The 23,604-nt window shown below is 33.9% G+C and overlaps 1 protein-coding gene across 1 annotated transcript; it reads left to right on the top strand.

Annotated features, from left to right (window-relative positions):
• The first annotated feature begins 21,240 nt into the window (after positions 1–21,240).
• On the top strand, positions 21,241–22,150 carry LOC112730196 (uncharacterized). The gene is made up of 2 exons (XM_025780295.2): positions 21,241–21,330; positions 21,725–22,150. Exon 2 carries the CDS (start codon positions 21,797–21,799, stop codon positions 22,148–22,150), a length of 354 nt encoding a protein of 117 aa, XP_025636080.1. The 5' UTR covers positions 21,241–21,330; positions 21,725–21,796.
• Positions 22,151–23,604: the final 1,454 nt, after the last annotated feature.

The raw sequence follows: 23,604 nt of genomic DNA, 5'->3' as shown, positions 1-23,604 counted from the left end.
TCACATCAATCATCACAACAAACAACAAACACCTATGAAAAGCAGTCAACGCATCAATCAAGGTGTAAAGTGAGAAAAAATAAAATTGCTAAACTCAAACAGTCAAAAGAAGGAAAAATCATAAACTGTCTTAATCTTCTACATAAAAAAAAGTTGAGTTGACAAATATAGGACTTAATAAACCTATAAAAAGTAAAATCTACTTGGAAATACCAACTACCCCTCTCAATCGCATCAATCACTACAACAAACAACAAAGACCTATAAAAAGACATCAACACATCATCCATCATGTAAGGTGTGGAAAAAACAAAATAAAATAAATAAATTACTCCATTTTTTAATTAATATTTTCCCTAAAAACAATAACACATTATACACAAAATTTCGTAAAGTGCTTAATCCTAGTTATAAGAGCATACGAAAAAAAAAATACAACCAAAAATCAACATGCAAAGAAAAAAATGGTAAAAAACCATATGTAACATAAATAAAAAAGAATATAAAAATCAAATTAAATTCATATTGATTTGAAACAAAAAGGGGAAAAAACACACAGAAAAGATAACAATCTACTGTAGACTACTAATTCAATAGGAAAAGACATGATTCAACAAATCTAATGCTATTATAGAGTCATAAATTACCCTACAACCCACCCACACCAAACTGAACCCTACCACCTCATCATAGACTTCTAACCCATATACTATTAACTTCTACCAAATTCATATAACAAAAGTACATCAGTCAACATAAGTATCCCATATCACTGCATCATAAACAGTACACTAAACTGAGCCTAGAAAATAGATTCTGTAATTATCAAAAATTTAATTTTACATATATAGGAGTTAGGAGATATATAAAAAATAAAATCTTATTGGGAATATCAAGTATCTCTCTGAATAACATCAATAATGATAACTAAGATGATAGAGCAATAAAAATTAACAAATATTATCTCTTATAAAATAACTCAAATTTGAGGGTTTTAAATTAGTTACCAAAAATGAATTTGACACCTTTAGATGAGAAAATATAAAATTGAGAAATTTGAGACATTTAAATATAATTTACATCCATTAAATATAACATTTTCTTTCCTAACAAATTGTCCAATTAGAAAACTTGTCATTTCAATAAAAAAGTATTATCCAATTCAAGTAACTAATTCAAGTGGCAAAATCCTTTTTAAACTGAATAGGTATTCACCAAATCAAGTAACTAATTCAAGCGACTAAATATTTTTTTAAACTGATTTTAACACAAACGAATCTTACACTTTTTTGCATTCAGAAAGTGCACACAAATCAATTAAAGCAAAATGACACAAACATCTTTTATACAATTCAAGTAACTAAATCTTTTTTTAAACTGATTTTAACACATAAATCCTATAGTTTGTTCATTTGGATCAACAATGCAATGAGATGAAAGGTAATTAAGTCGTCGTTGCATCAACAATCAATCAATATTATTTTGAAAATAAATGCCAAAAAGAAAGGATTTGTCACAAAAATGAAAAGGTAAAGATTGACCTAATATAATGTACGAAAATACCCATTCATAGCACAAACTTAATCATTTAAACAACTAACTCGATATCAACTCATCATCATTAGAGGAAACGGCAGCACCTTGCATATAATGCATGGAAAACTCAGTTCTTCTTTCTCTTCCTTCTAAATATTCCTTAAAAAAATAAATTAAAAGTAGATATAAGTTTACTGGATGCAACAACAGACAAACAGCAAAAATAGAGATTTTAAGAAATAAGAAGTTAAAGAAAACATTAACAACTCAAATAATGTTTGTTATGTTAACAGACACGATCTTAGCTTCAATTTCACTATAATAATGTCCTAAACATAAAACATGATTTTAATTTTTGAATCTCAAGTAAAAAAAATTATAGCTAATTATTAATTAAAAGAAAATGAATAGTTAGACTAACATAAGCAAACATTATACACTAACTTATCACAATTTAAAAAATAATAAGGGTTAGAAAAAGAAGAGTTGGAGTTCCAGTAGAAAATAAATCGAGAAAAAAAAAAAAAGAAAAACTGAACAGCAACCTTTTACCTCACTCCAATGATAAGCCTCTTTAGTTGTTCTTTAGTTGTACTTCATTGCTTGCAGTCATAGCCTGTTAGCCTGATTACCTGAAATTATAAAATAACGAAGGATTAAAACTAATTTATGAATTCAAATGGAAAACAAACTTAATATCCAACAATTCTTACTATAAGCCTACTATTTTTTTCATTCAATAAACTTTTTTTGTTTTCTTCACATCAGGAATGGAAAAATAAAATGGACATACATAATCATCTATAAATTCCCTTAAGGAAAAGTCTCTTGATTGGGATCACCACAAGCTTACATTTAAATCAAAGTAGAGATATAACAAACAAATTTTAAATTGACTTTAACATAGAAATAATCCCAGTTTTATCTAATTCAATACACCAAAGTATGATAGAAATTTAAGAAACTATTGCTAACAAAAAAGGCAAAAAGAATTACTAAAAAATATAAAAATGCAGAAAATGACAAAAGCAAAATAAATTAAAAAGATACACACACAAAATTCAAAATGCAATAAAAAACTGAAAACGAAGAAAAGATTAAAAAATCACAACTTATTAATATAAGAAACCCAATATATAAATTAAAAATTAAGAACGATTGTAAATCATTCTCATTACCTAGAATAGTAGCCAACAAATTCTGGTGTCGTGTAAATACATTGTAGTGAGATAACATTAAGCAAATCGAAGCCGACATAGTCCAAAACGCAACCGCCGAAAATATTCCTTTGCTTTGCAATGGCTACGGGCGACCACAACTCCACACACCTGATCATCGCGCTCACCGAAAGGTCAAGCCAGCCTAGAAGATCCAAAGGAAAAATAGAATGGAATCACTAGAATTGTGAAAAATGAAAACCCGGGAGGATGGCACAAATTACAAAACGTTGGAGATCACAAGATACAGATTGGAATCAAGAAACACTAAGTCCGAGTGATTCTTGAGGGAGAGAATCGAGTCTATTATAAGGAGTAGAAATCATTTAATGGTGACTTTTGGATTTTGGCTTGAACTTTACCCATCAAATTCTCTAAGTTACAATTTAAATATTTGCAGATAATTATCATGAGGCCTATTTAGCTTTTTATTATACAAAAATACATATGATATCAAGAGAAGTGTATATATTAAAAATTATAAGAGAAGGAAAAGAAGTTATTTTTAAATAATAAATATAAAACTGTACACACTAAAATCTGTTAAGTATCTGAAGAGGCATACTAAAATTAATTATCAGCTATTAAAAGTTTAAGCCCTTTTCAAATAATAATAACAATAATAACTAAAAAAAATTCTCCTTTTTATCCTATATTGAATATTAATTATAGATATCACCATTTTCTTTATGTCTCCTAAGACTGTACAATTATTAGTATGAATGTGAAATTAATAATAATAAATATCATAATAATAACAACTTCACATATTATCCATATTAAATAGGATATACTTTATTTTTAGATAGATTAGATGACGATATATTACATTATTTAAAATTGAATTTAAAATTGTTCATGAGAACACTAATTTTATACTTTGTCATAAAGAAACTATATCAATAATAATTTTATGTTTCTAGCATTTTAATACTATAATTATTATTTTTTACTGTATTATTATTATTATTATTATTATTATTATTATTATTATTATTATTATTATTATTATTATTATTATTATTACTATTTTAATACTAACAATATGAAAAATTAAAGCAAATAAGCAATATCCTTTATCACATTATTATTCTAATACTAACCTATTTTGGTTGAAGAAAATTTAAATTGAAGCATGATCTAAAGGCGCATCAGCATGCACCACATCTTCCATTCCCCAACAGATTTTTAATGCAGTTTCAAATACACCCAACTGTTAGAAATCTCCAAACTCAATTACACTAGAAATTTCATAAAAAAGAAAAGATATGTCTTTACAAAATAGATATTCAAGAAAATAAAAACCAAAAAATAGAGAAAGAACAAAAAAAAGAATTGTAAGTAAACATTCAAAACTTTTCTCCATTAAATATTTAATAGAGAACAATATTAAACATTATAAAACCACACAAAAGAAAACAAATTACACATAATCTATACAACAATAAGCAAAATCGAAAATGACTTACCTTAACTTCCTCTAAGAGCTTCGTCTCTCAACCGGATAAATGATCACGCGTCTCTAGCTCCAAGTAATACATGAAAACTGAGAACAAATAACAAAAAGAAATTTGAGGACTTTAAATCAGTTACCAAAAATGAATTTGACACCTTTAGATGAGAAAATATAAAATTGAGAAATTTGAGACATTTAAATATAATTTACATCCATTAAATATAATATTTTCTTTCCTAACAAACTGCCCCATTAGAAAACTTGTCTTTTCAATAAAAAAGTATTATCCAATTCAAGAAACTAATTTAAGTGGTTTAAATCCTTTTTAAACTGACTAAGTATTCACCAAATCAAGTAACTAATTCAAGCGACTAAATATTTTTTTAAACTGATTTTAACACAAACAAATCCTACACTTTTTGCATTCAAAAAGTGCACACAAATCAATTAAAGCAAAATCACATAAACATCTTTTATACAATTCAAGTAACTAAATCTTTTTTAAACTGATTTTAACACACATAAATCCTACAATTTGTTCATTTGGATCAATAGTGCAATGAGATTAAAGGTAATTAAGTCGTCGTTGCATCAATCAATCAATATTATTTTGAAAACAAATGCCAAAGAGAAAGGATTTGCCACAGAAAAGAAAAGGTAAAGATTGACCTCATATAATGTACGAAAATACCCATTCATAATATAAACCTAATCATTTAAACAACTAACTCAATATTAACTCATCATCATTAGAGGAAACGGCAGTACCTTGCATATAATGCATGGAAAACTTAGTTCTTCCTTCTCTCCCTTGTAAATGTTCTTAAAAAAATAAATTGAAAGTAGATATAAGTTTACTGGATGCAACAACAGACAAACAGCAAAAATAGAGATTTTGAGAAATAAGAAGTTAAAGAAAACATTAATATCTCAAATGATGTTTGTTATGTTAACAGACACAATCTTAGCTTCAATATCACCATAATAATGTCCTAAACATAAAACATGATTTTAATTTTTGAATCTCAAGTAAAAAAAACTATAATTAATTATTAATTAAAAGAAAATAAAGAGTTAGACTAACATAAGCAAACGCTATACACTAACTTATCACAATTTAAAAAATAATAAGGGTTAGAAAAAGAAGAGTTGGAGTTCCAGTAAGAAACAAATGGAGAAAAAAAAAAGAAAAACAGAACAGCAACCTTTTACCTCACTCCACTAATAAGTCTCTTTAGTTATTCTTTAGTTGTACTTCATTGCTTGCAGTCATAGCATGTTGGCCTAATTACCAGAAATTATAAGATAACTAAGAGTTAAAACTAATTCATGAATTCAAATGGAAAACAAACTTAATATCCAACAATTCTTACTATAGGCCTACTATTTTTCTCATTCAATAAACTTTTTTTGTTTTCTTCACATAAAGAATGGAAAAATACAATGGACATACATAATCATATATAAATTCCCATAAGGAAAAGCCTCTTGATTGGGATCACCACAAGCTCACATTTAAATCAAAGTATTGATATAACAAACAAATTTTAAATTAACTTTAACACAGAAAAAATCCCTGTTTTATCTAATTCAATACAACAAAGTATGATAGAAATTTTAAAAACTATTGCTGACAAAAAAGCAAAAAGAATTACTAAAAGTTGCAAAAATGCAGAAAATGACAAAAGCAAAATAAATTAAAAAGATACACACACAAAATAAAAAATGCAAGAAAAAACTGAAAACGAAGAAAAGATTGAAAAATCACAACTTATTAATATTAGCAACCCAGTATATAAATTAAAAATTAAGAATGATTATAAATCATTCTCATTACCTAGAGCAGTAGCCAACAAATTCTGGTGTCATGTAAACACATTGTAGTGATATAGCATTATGCAAATCGAAGCCTACATAGTCCAAAACGCAACCGCCGAAAATATTCCTTTGCTTTGCAATGGATACAGGCCACCACAACTCCACACACCTGATGATCACGCTCACCGGAAGGTCAAGCCAGCCTAGAAGATCCTTTACCTTGATTAAAAACAAACATGCAAAACAACTCAAATCCTCGGCAAAGGAAACACAACTTAAAATCCCAAATAAAAAAGATAAAATGTTCAGAAATAAAGAAACTGATAGAGGGATTCTGAAGTTAAATTCACCTTCCAACAGAATAGAGAGACCTCAAAGGCTCACAATGAAGTTCAACGGAATTTGCAACCTCTACAGAAGCCCGACTGCTGGCAAGGGACACATCGGAAAGTTCAAGTAAAGCAACAGATAAGCATTTCAAGAAAAACACATCTAAGTGTCTCAAAATTGAAATTTTTTAATAACTAATAGTATTTCAAGAAAAACAGTTTTTTTTCCATTTTAAAAAACAAATAATTAAAAAAAAATTTCACACCCTATCAATCCAAGAATCAACGGTGACTCCCTGTAATACAAATACACAAACATATTATATAATAAGTGATTTATAAATAAAAATTACCTTCTCTTTTGTCTTAGCGATCAATTTATGTGTACTTCTCTTTCATCTTTCTTCTTAGACATCCCAAGATCTTCATCAAATGAAAGAGACAAAAACACCTGAAGCATTATAAAACAACAAACATCACTCAACAGCTTTGTGCTTAACGAAAAACCTTCCACAAAAAATTTAATGAGTTTTGCAAAGAGAATTTATGATTCTATCACTCTATCAGTTTATAAAGCACAACATCAACTTATTAGAAAAATAAAAAGTTGACAACGTATAGAATTCAAACACAAAATAGAACTAAATGAATTAGCAACTACCATCAGAAACAAAACCCATTCAATGGAATCTGGATACAACTGACAATTATTAGTCTTAATATAATTTAACTTTTATAAAATAAAGCAGCTCAAACCCTGGGAAAAGAAAATGCAACTAAAAATCCCAAATAAAAAAGATAAAAAATTCAGAAGCAGGGATAGAGAAAATCCGTACATCAGGGGGACACCGGTTGAGATCCCGGGCCAGAATTTGTCAACCAGGTTAGAAGTGTAAGTGATAACCACATCATTTTAAAGGAACAAATGGAATTGATATATTTTACCTATTTAGGAATCTGGATCAAGTAAACCTAGTAATCAACACACAAAAAGAATCTCAAACTACAAATATGAGTCAAAATAAAAATTCAAGATTATTCAAAACTACACACATACAATAGAATTATAGATTACCACATAACACATCCTTTCATATATAAAACAAGGAATCACATGAATCAATTATCAAAGGAAATATCAACACATATCAAAAGTATAACCAGAACCATATTAAGCACCTGGCACAAAGGCTGACCAATTGGCTCCAGGTACTCCCATCCTCTAGCCCTAGCAACAGCACCAACAGCCTGAAACATTCACATATCACGGAATCATTAGACCACTATGAATATATGAATCTCATATTTCAATTAATTAAAAAGAATAGTGATTCAAAGGAAACCCCATCAAACAAAAAGACATTTGATTCAATAACCTCAACACTCGCTGGATCAGACCAAGAACCCTCGCTCAATCGGCAGTACCGATCCATTGGGCGGATACAATGAAACCGGATATGATGGAATAGAAAATGAAAAGGTTCTTCATTTTCTACACTAAGAAAAACTGATGATCACATCAAGCACAAAAATAACACAACAAAAAACCCTCCACAAACTTAAAAATCAAACAAATTATAAATTTTACCTCGGCCCGGTCATGGGGATGGTTGAAACAGCAGCGGGAACCATAGCCACAGAATCTAGTCCTCAAATAGTAGATACAATCAGCCTCACTAGGTCTTTGGGGATAAAATTCCTCTGCAGCACCCAATCCCATTTGTCACACAGCCTCTGTATTTTTCAAAATCAGGATCACACACACTTCACAACACCCCCACATTCTCCTATAAGACAAATTACAATCGCAAAAAATCACAAACATTGGGAAAAAAGGGAAACGATTTTCATATTTTATTTTATGAACAAAAAATGAAAAAAATAGAGCAGCTAGAGCATTATATCAAATCTTACATAATATTACACCTTTGAGTCAAATTTCGATCCACTCCGGCCATTGATCAGATCGGGAACCCTCGCTAGATCGCCCATACAGCTCCATTCCGCAGACACAAGGAAACCGGATCTGATGGAATAGAAAATAAAAAAGGTTCTTCCAATGAGATCTGTTGTTGGATCTCATCACAACAATCGATTGTTCCTCCTCAGCGCCTCTCTGCAACTCCACAGATTTCCATCCTAATCCCCAGAGACCGTTTCATGATTCATAGTACAGAAGATGCGTTAAAATTCCAGAGAAATAAAAAGAAGTAGAATCAGAATGAGATCTCCATCAGAATGAGGGTTTGCAAAAGAAAGAGAGAGAAGGGAATAGGGCAAGAACGAAGGAAAGAGAACAAGAAAGAGAGCAGGCGAACGATGGCAGAGGTGGCAAGAGTTATCCGAAGGAAGGGAAAGAAGGGAGGAAGAAGCTCAATTTAGTGAAGCTCGAGGAGATGAATAGGGTTTCAAAGGGAGAGAGAGAAAGAAGAGAAGGAAGGGACACCATAAAGGAAGAAAGAGAAGAAAAGGAAGCTGACGAAGAAAGAGAAGAGAAAGAAGCTGAGTTATGTTACGGGACCCTTGAAAAGACATTTTTTGAATTAAAAGAAAACTCTAAAAATCCACAAAATACCACTTCGGATATAATTCCTCCTCTATACCATTGTTATATAGATACTGTTTACAGTTTTTTTTTACTTAAGTAAATAAAAAAGAGGCAAATTTACTTGAATCTTTTAAATAAATATTTAGCACATAAATCTCTTCTTTTTATATCAATTAATTTTTATATACAAGCTTTTTTACTAAACAAATTTTATAAGTTCTGAAAATTTCTTACCCCTAAAATGCGCCTTTTACGGCACATATGTTTCACACGCCTTTTTAACAGATTTTTCAATCAATCAACGCGCGAATATATAACTTCCTTTTCTGAAAGGATTTTGTTTCCCTTTTCAAATTTCTTCTGCGTTTTCTTGCCTTCTCACTTCAATCTCTTTTGTGCGTTTCTCTCTGCCTTCTTCTTTGCCGTTTATGTAAGTTTCTCTCTGTGTTCTCTTTCTTCGTTTTTCCCGTTTTCCGTTGTTTCTGAAATTAAGCTCTGAAATCATTTTAAAGATAATGGATGATTCAACTTCAGATTGTTAGCTGAATCAGAGCGAAGTGGATTTTGAATTTGAATCCAATGAAGTTCTTGAGGTGTGGTTTAATTCCAGTTAATAATTGAATTTGAATTTGAATCCAGTTAGTAGTTTAAGATTATGTAGCTGAATAATGTGTGAACTTTGTTTGTAAAATTTGTTGTTCATTATTCGTTGTTTGAATTGAATCTAATGTACTAGTTCAAATGAATTTTTTGCATTTTATATCAAACTTTTGGGTGTAAATGAAAAATATTTGGGTGTATTTGAGAAAAGTTTGGGTGTATTTACAATTTATGACTTTTCATTTGACTAAGGGTGAATCGTCTTATTCTTTTAGTTGAATTGTTTTAGCTTCTGTTTAATGATGTTTCAAGAATCTAATTTTTTTTATTTTTTATGATGGCTTTATAGTTGTATTTGCATTCTATAGTTTATTCTTGTTTTAATATGGTATATTTTGGGTGTATTTTGCAGCCCCTCTGTGGTGTTGATGAGCAGTTTGTTTCCAAGGTTGGGATAACTTTTAACACTGATGCACCACTATTTCGTGGCACATTTTGTACTTAATTGAGTATATTTTATCCACTAAACTCATACTTATTCATATAATTCGCATGTTTTACATTTTCCTTCCTAATTTTGTGCTATGATTGAAAACAAGCTTCTTTTGCCCTAAATTTGCTAACTTTAATCCTCTCTTATTACCATTCGATGCCTTGATATGTGTGTTAAGTGTTTTTAGGATTTATAGGGCAGGAATGGCTTAGAGGATGGAAAGGAAGCTTACAAAAATGGAAGGAACACAAGAAATCAAGGAGCTGTCCAGCGAGAAACGACGCACGCGCGTACCTGACGCGTGCGCGTGAATTGGATATTTGCACAGCGATGCGTACGCGTGACTGACGCGTACACATGACAAGGAATTTTGCCAAGCGACACGTACGCATGACATGCGCCACGTGCAGAATTTGCAAAAAGTGCTGGGAGCGATTTCTGGGCTCCTTTTGGCCCAGTTCCAAGCCCGAAAAACACAGATTAGAGGCTGTAGAGTGGAGGAATCACATTCATTCATTCACACAACTTTCATTCACATAATTTTAGATTTTTAGATGTAGTTTTCTGGAGAGAGGCTCTCTCCTCTCTCTAGGCTTTAGGGTTTTAGGTTTAGCTTTTCTTAATTTCAGCTTTCTACTTTACTTTAATTTAGTTTTCGTCTACTCTTATTAGTTCTAGAACCTTAGTTTATCTATTCTTCTTTTTGGTTTATTGATTTTCCCAATTTAATTTATGAACCCTTCATGTTAGATTCAATTTCTTATTAATGCAATTTGAGGTATTTCATATTTATTGTTTCTTGCTTTATTATTATCATTGATGCTTGCAATTGGTTGTTTGGATTTAATATTCCTTGCTAGTCTATGTTTTTATGTTGTGCCAACCAAGTGTTTGATAAAATGCTTGGTTGGATTTTAGAGTAGGTTTTTCCCCTTTTGGCTTGGGTTGAGTAATTGGACACTATTGAGTTGTCAAACTCCCTTGTTGATTGATAATTGAAAGTTGCTAGTTGATTTGGATCCCTCTAAAGCTAGTCTTTCCTTAGGAGTTGACTAGGACTTGAGGAATCAAATTGATTCATCCACTTGACTTCCCTTCATAATTAGAGGTTAACTAAGTGGTAGCAATGGACAATTCTCATCACAATTGATAAGGATAGCTAAGATAGGACTTCTAATTCTCATACCTTGCCAAGAGCTTTATTAGCTACTAGTTTAATTCTTGCAATTTTATTTTCTTGTTCCTTATTCAAAAACTCAAAAAGATAATTTTCCATAACCAATAATAACTACACCTCCCTGCAATTCCTTGAGAGATGACCCGAGGTTTAAATACTTCGGTTTAATTTTATTGGGTTTGTTTTAGTGACAACCAAATTTTTGTATGAAAGGAATATTGTTGGTTTAGAAACTATACTTACAACGGGAATTTATTGTGAATTCTTTACTAGCAAAAATCCGTTCATCAAACACCCTTGAAGATGTTGCAAAATTCTACAAGGATTATTCGAAGGCTGCAAGTTTTTCTACAAGAGTTCGGAGCACAAATAAGAAGGGAAACAAAATTAAGAATCAATTGATTACATATAACCCAGAGGAAAAATGGAAATCGAAAATATCTCCAACCGAGAAGACAAATCCCTTAGGTAGTTTAAATTGTACTGCAAGAATTTATATACACATATTGAAGGATATTAGTGTTTGGATGTGTTGCATCATTCACATCCCTGCTATCCAAATCAAGCAGAGATGCTCAAACAGCACAGGGAACTAAGCATGTCCGTGTGTCGTACAATAGAGAATAACGAGGAAGCCGGTATCAGACCAGGCAAAACTTACCAATCATTTGTGGTAGCAGCCCGGGGTCACTGCGAGTTAAATTTTATCGAAAAAGACGTGAGAAATTACATCACGAGAGAAGTGTGGAATGTTTTGAAACTAGATAATGCAAAAGAATTCGGTAAATACTTATTAAGAATGAAAGAGAAGAATCAGAATTTCTCTTTCGAGCTCGAACTCGAGGACGATCAGTCGATTAAGCTTGCTTTTTGGGCGGATGCAAGGAGCAGGGTTGCCTGTGAGTATTTCGAAGATGTTATTTCATTCGACACCACCTACAGTACAAACAGGTAATATGTTATTCTGGTTTATAATGCTGAATTAATGTTGTTTTATGAATCTGCTGCAGAGGTGTATATTGAATGTTTTTGGGTGTATAAGGTCATTATTTGGGTGTATTTAATGATTTCAATTCTGTTTTGTCATAATCTGTTTCAGGTATAATCTGGTTTGTGGTTCTTTTGTCGGGGTGAATAACCACAGTCAGTCAACACTTCCTGGATGCGCTTTGATGAAAAACAAAGATATTCAATCATTCAAATGGTTATTTGAATGTTAGATTCGTTGCATGGGAGGAAAGGCTCCGAAAGGGATTCTCGCCGATCAATGCGCATCGATGCAAAGGGCTATCGAGGCTTGTATGCCCACAACAATTTACCGTTGGTGTATTTGGCACATCATGAAGAAGATTCCAAGCAAATTAAACGGCTATAAGGGACATCTGGAAATCGAACAAGAAATGAGCCATGTTATTTAGAACTCTCATACCAAAGAATCATTTGATAGGAATTGGAATGATTTTCCGCTGAAGTATGGTCTTGTGGACAACAAGTGGCTTTCAGGTAATGTCTTTTAAAATCTGCAGCAGAGGTGTAAATTGCATGTTTTTGCGTGTATTATAGTCTAATTTAGGTATTTTTTGCAGAGCTTTACGAAGACCGTCATATATGGATTTCAATTTATCTGGATCACCACTTGTAGGCCGGATGAGAAGCACACAAAGGAACGAGAGCATGCATGCGTTTTTTAACAAGTTCATTACCCGAAACAGCTCACTTAGCCAATTCGTCAAACAATACGATAATTGCTTTGGAAGCAGGGAGCAAAGAGAGAGAGAATCGGATGCTGCAGATTTTCACACCGTCATACCGTGTGCAACAAAATCCTCCATAGAAGCCTAGTTTCAACATGTGTACACTCACCAAAAGTTCGGGGAAGTCCAAGCACAATTCAGAGGGAAGGTGAATTGTATCACAAGATTAACGAACTCTGCTTTAGGCTATTTGGTATACGAAGTTAGAGAACAAGTTTCTAGCTCAACATTCAACAACTTTGCGGTTTCCTATGACTCGGTAGCAGCCCAAGTGAAATGCCAGTACTTATTATTCGAGTCAAGAGGGATATTGTGCCGTCACGCCCTAAGCGTGTTAAGCTTTGAATGAGTAACCGAAGTGTCACCTAGATACATATTGGAACCATGGAGCAAGAACGTAAAGAGGAAACACACACACATCAAGAGTAGCCACGATGAGCTACTGTTGGTGCCAAGAAGCAAGAGGTTTAATGAATTGGTATTTCTTTCGCAAAATATATGCGAATTTGCATCAAAATCCGAGGAGCTCACCGCCATTCTGCACCGCGCCTACGATAACGTCGTTGTTGAGATGGAAGAACTGAAAGCCAAAAGGAAGAGGACATGTTCGTTATCTCACGAAGATGCCAACTTGGAATCCGTTAACGAGCTTCAAAGCCACCAAGGGTGAGAACAATAGGACGTCCCAAAAATAGACTAGGTTCAAAGTTGGACAAATAGATTGCAAATGCCTCAAAGAAAAAGAAAACAAACGCTCTAAGCGAGGTAAAAATGATGTTCTTTAAATAGGGGGTAATTGAGTTTAATTTTTTTGTTAATAGTTTTGCTAATATGTGAATTTATTTTTTCCAGTTGAACCTTTTTTATGGCGCATCAGTGGTGCAACCAAATTCCAGCCAATATCATGGACATGTTATGAATTATCAGTTCAGAAATCCAGCAGCAGTGAATAGGTTTTTAGGTGTATAGTGACATTATTTAGGTGTAAGTATAAATTTTTTGGGTGTATTTTTTGCATTCTATTATTTTTGACATTTTTCTTTTTTTATATTTTTGAGATGCTGCTGTTTGTGTTGGTAATTATTGTCTTGTTTATATTTGTTTGTTTTAAATTTGCAATACATATACAATCAAATCCTAAAGAGGTTAACAATTCAAATATCTGAATTTCCATACATCCTGGTTGGTTTTTCCATGGAAATATGTGAGGACTCAATTTTGGTGTATACCGGTTATATTTGAGTGTATTATTAAAGTAATTGGGTGTATTAGCACGTTTTGTGTTGTTTTGCTTCATTTTTTTTTTGAACTTGTAATTGACAGCTTTTGAATACAGCACAGACAGTTTATTTATGCAAAAATAATTTATAATAAGATTGGATTAAATAATCACAAAATTTACAAAAATTGTTCAAACTATTCCAAGACTATACACCACTCAAACTAATCACTGTCAATATCATCTGATTCTATTTGACAATATGGACTCAATAACACTGCAGATGGCTTGGACAATCTTATTGCTTCACTTTCTCTAATTCCTGTATCTCTGTCTCGATTCATTTCATGGAACAGAATACATGAAGCATATTCAACTCGAAAGTGGTCCACCTCCGCCTACAATTTAAAAGAATATTCGTTTAATGAACTCTGTTAATTTAGTAAAGTAATAGAGAGTTATAGAGTTTTAAACACAATTACCTGTGTCCTATTGTCCCAGTCATATTTCCCCTTTTTAATGTTTTAAGGCTCAATTATTTCAAATCATTTCATTACATAAATAGCACAATCATAGCTGAAAACCAAAAATAAATTAGCAAATTAAAATAGGATAGTAAGAAAAAACACAATTTTCCGAGAGAAAGATTTTATACTTTATTTTTTTTCCTGAAATGTTAATGTATGGTAGTTCAATTTCACGATCGTCTTTCTTGAGAGGTGCTCCGCCGGCGTATACTCTCATTCTGGAAATCACATACCCCTAAAAATAGAAAACAAAGCAAAATATAAGAAAAACTAAATTAAATACAAGATTACACACAAAGGATTCTATAGTACACCTTATTTTGAACAGAACTACACCCAAATATTAAAATGCAACAACAGAAATAAGTTACAACAAAATTATTAAGCTTCATTCTGGGTTTAGAAGGACACTTTTTGTGAAATGGGTTAAGGATACAAAATTTTTTCTTCCTTACATCAGCCACCCATATCCACCAATGCTCCGCAAAGCAAACAGGTGCAAATATCTGAAGTATGGCCACATTGAACAGTCTTTTAGTTTAATTGTCACATAACCAAAGAATTCTGATAAGAAGTTTTAGAAATGAAAACTTACATATGGATGGGATGCTAATTTTTTAAGGTCCAAAAGGGGATGAACATTTTGTAATCCTCAATCATAAATGGCTTTTTTATTTTGGCTGTAAGAACTCGCCACCCTTATGATTCCCAATAGTCATGTTCTACACCATTTTGTGAAACACCATATGAAATATTTAATACACCCAAAACATTACATAAATACACCCAAAATTGAGTTCAATACACCTTACCATAATATTAGAGGGAAAACAATAAATTTCTTCTTCAAATCTTTTAATATTTTGTTTGTTCAGAATCAGACACATAGCAGTGACAATCTAAAAGAACAAAAAACCCAAATTAGTTACATCAATCAACATTGCAGTCACATGTCATAATAAAATCATTAATCTTATTCTAATATTACCTCAACTTCGATATATGAACTAGCTTTTAGATACGTAAAGTGGATCTTTGACAATACCAATGGTTGTTGGGCATTGAGGGTGCACATTGGCTCATACTCATTAGTAGTTCCATCTCCGTATGTCTTTACATGTGTGGCCCAAAGGTAGCACTTCTCTTTCATCTCAACCGAAAATTCCTTCCTCCTTGCAGGAGTTTCAAACTTTTCAAAAATTTGGTCGGCTGGCTGCTTTTCGAGCGGGGGACTTTTACCCTCTGCAAAGTCCATTGCTGCCTTAACTCCAGTGTTTACAATTTTCTCTACCAGCTCCTCTAATTCTTCAATTAGTATAGATGTCTCAAGACTTTTTCCTTTCTGAGATCCTGGTTGCCCCTCTTGAGTCAGCGTTTCTTCTTGACTTGAATCAGTGAAGTCGAGGCTGAATGACAGCGCCAAAAATTGTTTTGGTACATAGGATGCTGTGTTGGTGATCATCATTAATGCAGCAGTGGCTTCAGGGGGTGGATTACTGTGTGTTAACATATATGATATTATAAGAATAAGAATAGACGAATGTTATCGAAAGAAAGTTATATTGTGTAGAACTCACATTTTAGATGGAGCTGGTGGCACTGTGGGTGTGCTTTCAGCAGGTTTCTGGGGTTGTGGAGTGCTGCAGGGTTAGAGAAAAGGATTCAAATTATAAAAAAACCAATTATAGCTCAATTCTGAAGAGATACACCCAAATAATAACCAAATACACCCGAATATTATTCCTCACCACTTAGTTGTTTCTTCACTAATTTTCTCACTCGGAGACTTTGGGGGGATGGTTCAATTGGTGGCACAGGGCTTGCTGATATTGTCTGGGACAGAGGCATGCATACTTGAATCGGAACTCTAAACAAGACAAAAATAAAAAGTTAAGAAACTCCCTTAAATAGATTATTAGAAAGTTGAAATTTAGTTGTAAAACACACATATCAAGCGGTTCAGATTGTGAATGTGTCTCCATCCGAACAACGATCATCTTCTGTTAAGCTGGGTCACTGACTGATTCTTCTTCGAGACCCAACCTGAAATCCACCCAAATAATGTTAAAATACACCTGAAGCAATGAAAATAAACACAGGATCTATTTTTTTGAGAACTTACGTAGTTGCAGATTTTTTTTTCCTACCTTTTTTTTCTTGAATAAAACATTAAAGGGATTTTTTCTAAAAAAATATATATATATACAGAATTAGAAGCAGATGGTAACAAAAGAATTAAGCAACTGGTATTAGAAACAGAAATTACATGCTATCCGAGGGTTTGTTTATGCTGCTTTGATCCGTTTGTGCTTGAAACAATGGATCATTCTCGCTTTCTAAGTTCACCTCCGACATTCTAAGTATAAAATAAACATAGTTCAGTAAAAATACTATTTAATTAAATCAGGATCTCAAAATCCTATCAAATAAAGGATCTTACATTTTGGATGAGTCATAGTGACCTTCCATCGATGGGAGCCTAGCTCCCTTCATCCTGGGAAACCAAAAACAATTATCAGCAACAAAAACACCTTAAAATAAGCAATATACACCCAAATTCAACATACCCCTGTGCAGCAGCCTTTTCATTGGTTTTCTTCTTTTTTTTTATTCTCTTAAGAATTCTTCTATTACTTCAGTTCTAATATCAGTTCTGACAGTACATGAAAAAGAATATGTTAACAAATATAATTTTGATGATAAAGGGTAAGATAGCTTTACAAAGTATCTTACACATCATAGGATTGAATTTGTTTTTCAGAAGACGAATCCTCAACAATCTGCTTTCTTTTTTTGGACTGCGTCCTGGAAATAAAAACAAGTATGAATCGGACAAACACAACAAAATTGATGATAAAATACTCTCGAAAGCAGTGCATACTTTTTGGGTGGAGTCTGAATTTTTTTCTTTGATTTTTGTTTTTTTATTGGTGACGGTTCTTCACTTCTGAAATTAAACGAGAAACACTATGTTAATACATCAAATTTTGATAATAAACAAAAAAGAAAGTGATGCAATGATCATTTCAGAATCTTACTCATCATCGGATTCACTTTCACTTTCTGAAGTGGAATCCTCCAAAATCTACTTCCCTTTTCTAGATACTATTTTGGAGGGCAAACAATCGTTAAAAAAAAAACCCCTAAAAATATAAAAATATACCCAAAAATATTACTTACTTTTTAGCTGTCCTGGTAGGTTGTTTTCTTGTTTTTGTTGCTTCCTCTGAGTCTTGTTCAAACTCAGACTCAGAGGAAAAATCAAGTTCACTCTCCGATGAATCACTCTCGGATGAACTTGCCTTCTTCTTTTTTGTCCTTTTATTTTTTTCTTTCTTTTCTTTTTCTTTCATTTCCTTCAACTTCTTTTTCACTTCCGCCTTCTTGACGATGCCCTAAAATAGTAGAAACGTTAGTTTACACCATCTACATAAATAAAATACACCCAAATTAGAGAAGGTATTCTGTTCAGTTACCATATGACCATCAGTCTCTCTCTGATTCTCGCAACCAGTAGCTCTCTATTCCAGTGGCTAACCCAGGGCAGTCCAGGGATTGCTTCTCCCTTCTTGTTTGCGTGTTTTGTTATATGGAAATAGACTATCATCAAAGCATAGAGGCAGTCGTCAATCGATTTTTTCTTTTTCAAATGGTAATTGGTTATGCCTTTGATGATGAAATTGAGCACATGGGCGCCCCAGTTGCCCTCCGTTATGTTGTCTATCCAAAAAATTGGAGCTAGGTGGACATGAGATACTTTATTTATTGTAGTTGGCAACAAGAACGCCATTTGAATATAGAGGATGAATATCCTCTTGAACATCAAGCGATCTTGGTCATTGTCAACACCAATATTCATCATCTCATCAGTCAGATTCTTTAATGTCTTCCCTTGGAACCTTCTAAAAATCACTTTGTTCTCCTCAGAAAGATCTTTAAACTTCACTTTATCGGAAAATAGATCTCCTATAAAAAAAAAGAAAACAATTTACACTCCAAATCACTTGAAATACACCAAATATCACTCATATACACCTAAATTTATTGCTTGATTACATGAGATCAGAATAAGATATTACAAAGAATAGATTACAGAGAATGCAAGTATAGAGGTTTTCTATAATCAGTTACCTGATGCATTGAGGCCAAGGGCAGCCCCTATTATTTTGGGTTTAACTTTAAACGAACCATGGCTTGTGTCCAGTTTGTTTTTGTCCAAATTAAAGGAATTAGCCAACTTCTTTAACAGTTTGTATGGTACATTCATTGGTGGGATGTGCATGAGACCACCAAATCCTAATTCGCGAACGATGGCCTTCTTTGCCTCGCTCATCTTTTCAAATTTTTCACTCAATAGTCGCATGGCACATTTCAATTCTTTGGTTTGCTGTAAACAAAGCAAAATGAGAGTCATTTAAATAACCTATATTTACATTAGGAAAAATTAACTTGTTCTAAGATATATATATATATATATATATATATATATATATATGTGCTTACATTGTATTTTTTTCACCTTGACTCTTGGTTGTCATTTTTACTGTAAGGAATAAGAAATATTGTCAATAGATAAAAATACCAGGCAAGTAACAGACACATACACCAAAATACCAGCCACATACACCCAAATACCAACCTCATACACCCAAATCCAATCCTATACACATTTATTATTTTTTCGATTACACGAAATTAAATGAGTTCAAAATGATATTCAACTCAACCAAACATGCATACAATGACATTACAAGGTCAAGCACAAGTACAACAGCACCAATTACACTTCAATACTCTTAATATATATATCAGTCTCATGCACCTCTAGTTTTTTTGGATTACATGATATTATATGAGTTTAGAATGATATTTAAGTTCGAAATGCCACTAGAAGCACCAGTCACATTCGAATTTCGACATATACACTAAAAAATCGGCCATATACACCCAAAAATGATTTCACTTGAAATACAATACAGAGTTTATATGTATACAAACTCACTTCAAAACATGCAAACATGCACAAAAACATATGAAAACACACGTTAAATCATTCACTGGAAGTACGTAAAACAGCGTAAACAACTTGAACAGTTTTATTAGAATAGTAATATCAAATCTAAACCAAGAACAGTGAAACAAAAAGAGAAATACAACGATATAATGCTTTGCCTTCGAAATCAAAAAGAAAAATGAGTGAAAAACCTAGAAGATCAGTGAAACAATACCTTGAATAATGTTTCTTCTTTTTTTTGTGTTTTTTTATGGAGATTTGGATGTTTTCTTGTTGATTTCGTCAACTTTTGGCGAGGAGTTTGAAAGTTTCTTCAGAATTGTGGTTGATTTCGAATGTGCCTTGAATCTTGAAGGTTGCGGTTTTGATTGAGGAAGAAGAAGAGTCGTTCATAATGGTGAATAGCGCACTTTGAAAACGGTTCACTGACGCGCGTGTTTAACACTCTCTTTTGGATGAGAGTATTTTTTGTTGGACTTGGCCTAACTTGTAGGACTTGTAAGCCAAAAAAATTTATATGTATAGTATAACTATTTTTATATTTATATAAAGGTTTAATTATTCTGCAGGTCCCTATAATTTCACCAAATTTTCAATTAAATCCCTATACTTTTTTTCTTTTCAATTGGGTCTCTATACGTTATTTTTTTTAATTTAGTCCCTACCGTCACAAATCTATTTAAAATAACAGAATATTCTATTAAAAAATCAAATATTCTTATAATTAGATTAAAATAATTAATTAAGATCTCTTCTATTTTTTTAAAATACCAATAATACCCTTTGTATTTTGTCCCCAAATTAAAAAACCCTAACCAGCCCTAAGTTAGTTTCCTAAGATCCAAATTGAGTTTCTCCTCCGTCGCACTCTGCTGCCGTCTTCTGTGGCGTCGTCCTTGTCCGTCGTTGGGTGGTCATCGTCCGTCTGCATCGTCCACGGGTCCACGGTCCACGGGTGCTCTGCTCCGCTTGTCTGCCTTGCCCATTGCATTGCCTAGTCTCGCCTTGTCTCACCGCGCCTCGCCTCGAATCACCGATGTTCAACTCCGTCTTGCTTCCTGGATTGGCTCTGCAACAACGTGTGGCTGCTAAAAAATTATGGTAGCGATTAAAATGGTAGCGATTAAAATGGGGATTAAAATGGGGATGAAGCAGCAGGAAGAGTATGATGGCGATGGTGCTGCTGCTGTTTATTCCACACAGAAAATGGTGTTTGCTTACTATGTCACTGGTCATGAATTTGGCCACGCAACTCGTGTTGCGGAGGTAACCTCTCATTTCTCATCCTCATTCTCATTGTCATTGTCGTTCATGATTCATTATTTGGATATTGTATTGCACTTAAGTTTGAATTGCAATTTCAATTTCAATTGCATGTATATATGTAGGTGGTGAGGCATCTAATCCTTGCTGGTCATGATGTTCATGTGGTCACTGCTGCTCCTGAATTTGTTTTCACCAACGAAGTGCATTCTCCTTGCTTGTTCTTTCGCAAGGTGAGTTTAATTCATTTTAGCTTGATTCAGGCTTAGTTTGATAATTTCCAAATTTCCAATTTCAGATTGTGTTGCTGAAGAAGAAAGAGAAGGCTTTACTCTCTGCGAATTTCTCACTCTCTCTCTCACTCACTCTCTCTCTTCAGGTACTTGCAGTGCTATCTGCAGTGTCGATTAGGGTTTAGAATCTGAAAAACCTAAGCCAAGTTTTGTCGTAGCTATTTATTAGAATTCAAATTTTGTACTAATTAATGATTATGTTTGCTCTGAATCCAAATGCTGTACCCAGAATTCTTGTTACTGTGAGTCTGTGATTTTGTGATGCGCTCTTCGTTGCACTCCTAGATTTTAGGAATTCTATTTAATTCAGCTCTAAGCCTTTGTAGAATGCGATGAATTATCTTTTTTGTTTGTATGCTTGTATATATAATTTAGGGAAACTATGTTTGCATTTAGAGCAACACTGCATAGTGAGAACAATAATGAATTTCTTTAGTTTTGTCCTTCCATTTCTAACCTGCTAGTTAACTTTTTCTGTAGGATTATTACCGCGTTACTATTTGCTTGTTTGATTCATTAAGCCTTTGAAGGTGAAGGCTTGCTTATTCAACTATGGGAGATAGTGAAACAGTAGTTACCGAAGCACCTGCAGCTGAGACACATGCTGCTGCTGGGTTTGGTGACTCTGCCTCAAACCCTACTCAGGAAGCAGCTTCTACTGTTGCTGAGCCTGCTGCAGAGGCTGCTACTCAAGCCAATTCAGCTTATGCCTTAAGTTATTCGAATACTGGCGACGGAAATGCTTATGCTGAGGATCCTAATGCTATGCAACCAGAAGCCCAAACCAATTCAATGGAGGATTCCAAGCAAGGTACTGAAGCTCCAAGTGGGCTTGGAACTGCAGCTACAGGCTCAAGTCAAGTAAATGGTGGTCCAGTGGGTGCAATAGCAAATGCAACAGTGTAAGACCCAAAACCTTTGAAAAAGGGCTATCATTAGCTAATTTCAAATTCAGTGTTTCTGTAGTTTTAACTTATTGAATTTGAAATAAATTGAGATTTATTATCCAATTTTATAATTATTAGATTATTTTCTATATTTGAATTATAAAGTTGATAGTTATGAAGTAATAAGGATTTTATATGATTTGGATTGGATAAGTAGTATTTTAAATATTAATACTGCTGCTTTGGAAAATAAATGATTTAATTATATTATTTCTAGTTATTGGATTTGGGGATTTTATTGAAAATGATTTGTAAAATTGATGAGCAAATAGTATTTTCTATGTACAAATAGTGTTGGATTTAATTTGGGTTTCAATTATTATATTATCCCTACTCTTACATGAAATTACAAAAATGCCCTTAACCCTAGTTTTCAAAAATGAATGAAACCCTGAGGCCTCCATCCCAGCAGCCGAAACCCCACCTGCCTTCCCTTTCACCCACGGGGCAACACCCATGGTTTCTCTTCTTCCTCAAACCAACACATTCAACAGCAGCAGTAGATCTTTCTCCCTTTCCCCAACAGAACGCAACACACACGCCTTCCCATTCCCATGAAAGAAAGAAATTGAGGCAGAGAGGGAGAGTGAGCTTGAGAAGGGAGATCGGGCAGAGAGGGAAGGGCTGCGCTGTGACCCACACCTCGTCGCCGATCGCGCCGCCGACTAGCTCGCCGCCGCCTCTGTTCGTCACACCATCACTCCTAGCCACGCCGTCGCCGAGGAGTCGTCGCTGTCGAGGGAGCCCAGAGGAGAGAAACTGCGCGACATTGAGGGAGGAGAGCACGGGCCAGTGACGCGAGGAGCACGACCCTTTGCGCCGCCGTGTGGTAACGCCGTCGTCCTCACCGTGCCGCCATCACCTTTGCCACCGAGACAGTCGCCGTCATTTACGGTAGAGAAGAGAGGGAGAGCTCGGGAGCAGAGCAGATGCGAGAGACCTGGGGCTGAGCTGGGAGTCCAGCCATCGCACCCGGCCGTGCTTGCGTCGCCGGCGCCGCCTCCGTTGGAACCGCCGTGCTGCGCGAAGCTAACGCTTCCTCCGTCGGAAAAAGCCGCCATTAGAACCATTACTGATTCGGTGAACCTTTCCCCTGTTTCTGGTTCTGTCACAGCCATTCCTGGAGGAGAAATCAGTAGTGCCGCCGTGCCTGGCCGCCGGAAAATGCCATTTACCGTCACCGGAATACACTGCCGGTAAGGTCTTGTTAATGGATTCTGTTTCCTTTGAATTTCAAGAATACCATAGTCACGGCTTGTTGCTGCAGTGGTCATCTGAGTCGCGTGGAGGGAGGAAGAGCCGCTGGGTGTCGCCGCACCTTGCCTCCGCCGCCGAAAATAGCTGTTGAGTCCTCAGTATCGGGTCGTGTATCCATGCTTACCTTTCGTGCTCGATGTTCGCAGCTGCCTTTAT

Source organism: Arachis hypogaea, chromosome 12 (assembly GCF_003086295.3).
Source record: "Arachis hypogaea cultivar Tifrunner chromosome 12, arahy.Tifrunner.gnm2.J5K5, whole genome shotgun sequence".
Taxonomy (NCBI): domain Eukaryota; kingdom Viridiplantae; phylum Streptophyta; class Magnoliopsida; order Fabales; family Fabaceae; genus Arachis; species Arachis hypogaea.
Note: the sequence above shows the minus strand (reverse complement) of the source record. Positions and strands in the feature narration are given on the sequence as shown.

Bases quoted from the DNA above. Each gene is read 5' to 3' on its own strand.
- LOC112730196 (XM_025780295.2), top strand. From the start codon at position 21,797: ATGGGAGATAGTGAAACAGTAGTTACCGAAGCACCTGCAGCTGAGACA.